The sequence below is a fragment of the Pieris brassicae genome, chromosome 9 (genome assembly GCF_905147105.1).
Source record: "Pieris brassicae chromosome 9, ilPieBrab1.1, whole genome shotgun sequence".
NCBI classification, from domain to species: Eukaryota; Metazoa; Arthropoda; class Insecta; order Lepidoptera; family Pieridae; genus Pieris; species Pieris brassicae.
The window spans coordinates 1,579,284-1,584,656 of record NC_059673.1 but is presented as its reverse complement, the minus strand read 5'-3'; the positions used below and the strand labels follow the sequence as shown (position 1 = coordinate 1,584,656).

General features: G+C 36.1%; 1 protein-coding gene across 1 annotated transcript; it reads right to left on the bottom strand.

Annotated features, from left to right (window-relative positions):
• Positions 1 to 309: 309 nt before the first annotated feature.
• Positions 310 to 2,569, bottom strand: LOC123714281 (myosin tail region-interacting protein MTI1-like). Its single transcript, XM_045668490.1, has 2 exons — positions 2,375 to 2,569; positions 310 to 2,129 (listed from the first exon to the last, which is right to left on the bottom strand). Exons 1-2 carry the CDS (start codon positions 2,430 to 2,432, stop codon positions 577 to 579), a joined length of 1,611 nt encoding a protein of 536 aa, XP_045524446.1. The 5' UTR covers positions 2,433 to 2,569; the 3' UTR covers positions 310 to 576.
• Positions 2,570 to 5,373: the final 2,804 nt, after the last annotated feature.

Here is a 5,373-nt window from a genome sequence, read left to right as displayed (position 1 = left end):
TCATAATGTATAAATCAAATAGTCTCTCTCTCTCTCTCTCTCTCTCTGCCAGGCTAGAACTCTGTCCTTTTTATAGGATAAGGCAATCCTGTAGCGTAGTCCCGGGCAGTCATCACAGCACATGGACACCAATTTTAGTAGAGTCGTTGCCGGCGTTTAAGGTTCACAAAAAAGGCTAAATAATTCTACATATCGCTAGTTCGCTAAAGAGATGTTTAGTGAAGCGTGGAAGACTTCTAGCCATCGGGATAATGTGGCTGAAATTTTGAGTTAATACGGCTCGTAGTGGTGTAAAATAAAACATTGTAAATTACTTAAAAGTTTTAATACAAATAAAAATACTATTTACACACATACAACATAAATTAATGAATTAGATAACCATAGTCTAATTAACTAACAGAATACTGTTAAATTAGTGATTTTTATTGGCAGTGTTCAATAACAATTATAAGTACGTTTATCTAAAGACTAGTTAATCTAAATTTACTTCTAATTTGAACTACCTTAATATATTTACATACTGATCAATAAGGTTTTTTGTATTTTTGAGTATTATTAATAAGCTGTTTTCGCTTATGAGAACTTGACATTACCTCGCGATTTTTGCCAGCAATATGAGACAGTTATACTACTTAACAATGACACAGCTAGAACCAAGACTGAGCCCAACATTGCTGTGGTTGGTGACATACAGAAATCTGGTTCTATTGGCAAGTCTTCAGCGAAAACAACCCTCAATCCTTTCCCAATCGTTACTGGTTCCATAGTTTGGTTACCAATGTGGATGACGTCTCTACGCTTTCTTCTGGGTTCTATGCTTCCTGGGTTAGTGCACACTTCACAGTCAGTCTTGCACAGTTCAACCTCACATTGAATGATTAGGTCCATTTCATCAGGGAATTTGAAAGCCTTGAAGAATGCGTATGCAATGATCGATGCGCCTGTGTTTCCAGTTTCTCTTGTTTTTTGGAAGGCTCCGAACAGTTTTGGCTTAAGCACGCAGCCGTTTGAATCAGTTAATGGTACAACGTAATTGTTATCTGAATCACGAGCTACGCATTCTCTAACAAATATGTCAAAGCCAGCATCTCCAGTAACTGATACAACGAGGGTCATAGTCTCTCCGATCTTGATTAAACCGTTGGCTTCTGGTGCAAATGGACCTCTACCAGCCTGAATGTCCAAACGTGCCATAGCCGTGTCTCCGCTAAAGTTGCTTGTTATCTGGTTCAACATTCCAACACTTAAAGATGACACTAACTGCTTGGTCAAATTACCCTCCCAAAGACATCTCACTCTGCGAATGTGGTCCCAAACCTCCTGAATTCCAGGCTCGTTTTGCAGCACCAATACATTCTCCAGATACGCTTGGCCTTCATTCTCGAAATCGCTGAAAAATCTTGTCCCACATGTGTTTAGGCTGACAGTAAAGGAATATTTCGCTTGATTAGAGTTTTCCCTGACGTAGATACAGTCCTGATCCTTAAAGTGATCTTGAGAGTAAATAATCCCGTTATAAGGTTTGTTAAATTCAATATTAATTGTCATCATTTCTTTACCACAATCGACAGAAATAGCGTGGATATGAGGTGGGTGACGATCTTCATCATCGTCTGGTGATGCTGGTGTTATTTGTGGGCCGTTATTTTGGGGGGTTTCGGGTTCCACGGTTTGCTGTGCCCCATCGGATGGAGCAGACGTTTCATCAGTTCTGTCTGGTTGACTAGGTTCCGCAGGAGATGTTTGACTGGGTATGAAGCCATTGGTAGGCTCATCTGTGTCTGGCTCATTTGTGTTACTTGGTTGACTTGGTTGATTGGGGAAATATGTAGGACTTGGTTGGAATGGAGTTTCCGAGGGTTGTTCGGGGGTTTGTGAAGGCTGGTAAGATGGGACAGTTGGCTGATTGGGTTGATAGTTTGTTGTATAAGGAGGTTGAGCTGGTTGCTCTGGTGAAGGCTGGAACGGTACGCTAGGTTGGAATGGAGGGTAAGTTGGTGAAGGTCCTTCACTGTAGGCCGGTGTCGGTCGAGAACCAGCAGCAGGATAACCAGTTGCAGGTGGGAGGTACGATGCTGGTTCAAATGGCCTTGGTTTCTCTGGTTTTCCTCCAAAGTACTGACGAGCTGAAATTTAGAATATACCACTTAAATTTTTAATTTTAACTGACAGTTATAATAATGTATGCAATGTGCACTGTGTTGTAGCTAAGCTGTGCATTACAGTGCTAGATGAGTTACACTTCTTAATAGACTAGCAAACCCGACCTATAAAACAAATAACGTAAGAGTGTAAAACAAAACAATCTTGAAAAACATATGAATATAATTCTGGGAGGAGAAAATTTCGAATGATGGATCTCAAGACAGACCTTTTCGGCTTCGTTGTTGAGTTAGGCCTTGAATCCACTGCAAAAGTTGACCAATCATTTCATCTGTTGTATCTCCGAGTTGGTCAGCTGTAAAATTGCCTCAATGTCAGGCAGGTCTATGAGAATCATTCCACCACCAAAGACAAATCTCAGAGGAGAGAAGACTTAAGAAAAAAGTAGTTGAAAAGCAGAATAATGTCGAAATACAGATTGATTAATGACAGAATGGAAGAAGTACAAGAAATTGAGTGAAAAGAAGAAACAAAAGACAGATAAGTAGAATTTTTGAAACAACAATAGCCGAGACACCAATTTTCAGAGTTAAAAGAGTGTTGTGGAAGTATTGATGTATAAGAGACAAAGAAGAATAAAAAAGATACTGAAACCAGACAAAAATAAATGTAATTTCTATAGTTGCAATATTTGTGAATGTGTGAGCACCATGTATCTACATAATCATTTAGTTATCTGGTGCATTGTTATTTATAACACTAGGCGCCTATTTTATTTTAGTATAGTAGTTTTTTTTTAATTCAAGATACATGGTCTTTACATATAATTATGAAATCAATGTATACAACATATTGTAAAAACATTTTTAAAAGAGATATGAAACTACTTTTTGGAACTCGAGTATATTTTTAAATATATTTAACGTCTAATTTTGACTTTCAAAAATAGGTACCTTTTTAATAGGCGTAATTGAAATAAATGATTTGACTTTGACAGAGCCAGTCACAAGAAACATTTACTACTTTGAATACGACAAGAATCAGATTTGGTTTGGCAAATAGGACACGATATATTTAAGCAAATTTACACCCTCTCGATTTGTGGGGACTTTTTAGTGTCCTTAAACCAGTGCCTTATATTTCACAATTAGCTTTCGTATTCTATAAGCAATAATGAAACGTATGTTTTTTTATGAAATATGCAAGCGAATAAATGCGTCCAGGCGTAAAATTATAAGTAATCTTTCCTTGAACATACCATTTCTAAACCTTTGTCTTTTCGGTTCTGTAAAAATAATATTAGTTACATCAGGTTATATACAACTACATAATAACATATAGTTAGTGACAGTTAAATGTAGAGCAACGTTAGCCTAGTGGCTTCTGCGTGCGACTCTCATCGATGATGATGGTTCGATGCACCAATGGACTCTCTGTCTATTTGGGTATTTAATATTCGCTGGAACGGTGAAGGGAAACATCGTGAGGATTTGCTTTTCTTAGACCCAAAAAGTCGACGGCGAGAGTCAAGCACAGAAGGCTGATCACCTACTTGCCCATTAGATTTACAACTAAGCATAAAACAGATACAGACATCTGATTTTGATAGTTAAATATGTGTGTATCGAAATGGAGTGTATAGGTCCATCTTTATACCGGATAAGTTTAACACAACAGGCTTTAATTAGTTATCGTTTCACCATGAATCGAACCCGGAACGGTGTGTAAAACGATTTTGTCAAGTTAATATCTAATGCCCTTTGTGAACGATAGGTAGGTGTATGTTGAGAGTCAAGAAAGTACTTTCATGGATGATAAAATTTGTAATATTAGATTTTACAACACCAATTAGAAATTAGTATTACTTAAAACATGAACATAACTATACTTCAATACAGTAGGCTTTAACATATTGCGAACACATTTTTGATGTCTGTTAAATAGCCTTACCTATGCCAACTCGAAATAATGATTATTATATCAGAAATCGAGTCAAGGACCTTCAGTTGAAATTTAACAGAAACACACACAATTAATTTTCTTAAAGATAATACGAGTACGCTTTGGACTTTTCAAAGTTATATCAAACATAGAAGCACAATTAAATATAATTGGAATAGAAATACATACGGAAGCGAGAGTGTGTTTCCGATGCGTCGGCGCAAATGAGCGCACAAAGCGCAAGAAGCAAGCACCACCTCATGTTCTGAAAAAGAAAAAAGTTTAAAGAATATTTCAATGAAATTAAACGAAAAATTAAATAAGCAAATCAGGACCTTGTCATATATCTAATTTATATAAATACTAGCATGATGTTACAAGCGATTACGATATTAATTAAAGTAAGAAAGTTTCGACTGCTTTGTAACACAAACCAGGACGCCGTTTAAGAGGAGTTCATGACGTACACACGTACAGTAGATTTATATATATTTAAATATAGGCAATATACAGATATAGCTGTTTATATTACATATAAAAATAGCGGATATTTGAGTGTATTATCCATTTTTTTTAAGAGTGTGTAGTCTATTTTGTACGTAAAATAATTGTGTAATTTATACCAATTTCTAACTGTCTCTAACCATAGTTCACATTATTATGTTCCAATATTTCTAATAGGCAAGTGACCTTCTGTGCCTCCGTTTTAGGATCTAATACAAGCCTAACGCTCAACGTAAACAGTAAATTAAAAAACTACTTTTATATGCAATTTTCGCGCTCCTAAACAAGACTGCTATGGTTACATTAATACAAACCACAGCGGTTTTCTAATGTAACTTATTCTGATTATATTATATTGTTTTGTATAATAAAGAGAGAAAAAAAACCATAGAAAGTCCAACTTACGACCCCAGGGATGAGAATCGCATGTTAAACTAAGCCAACACGGTTTGTAAAAGGCCCAATAAAACATAACAAATTGTTTAAAGATAAAGTCAAGGCTTACGAGTGTTATAAAGATTACCTATTGTTTTAAGAACGATACATCAACCGCTGGGAATCGAACCTACAATGGACAATAGTTACGACCAGACGAATTGCGTTGCTTGTAAATCAATTAATCACTATGACATGTGAAATTTTAAGAGAAAAAACCAGTGGCGCTACAACCATTTTTAGGTCTAGGCCTCATTTCTGTTTCATGATAATCTAATAGGCAACTTATTAACTGTGGTTGACACACGCCGTCGAATTTTTGTGTATAAGTCAAGTCGTCAAGTAAATTAATTAAATTTCCTTTCAATAATTGTAATATTTATTTCC

What these genes read in the sequence shown, in the direction of transcription:
- LOC123714281 (XM_045668490.1), bottom strand. Translation starts at nt 2,432, where the DNA reads ATGATTGGTCAACTTTTGCAGTGGATTCAAGGCCTAACTCAACAACGA. An exon ending in TCAACAACGAAGCCGAAAAG is followed by an intron (nt 2,130 to 2,374) that starts GTCTGTCTTGAG and finishes TCTAAATTTCAG; the next exon opens with CTCGTCAGTACTTTGGAGGA.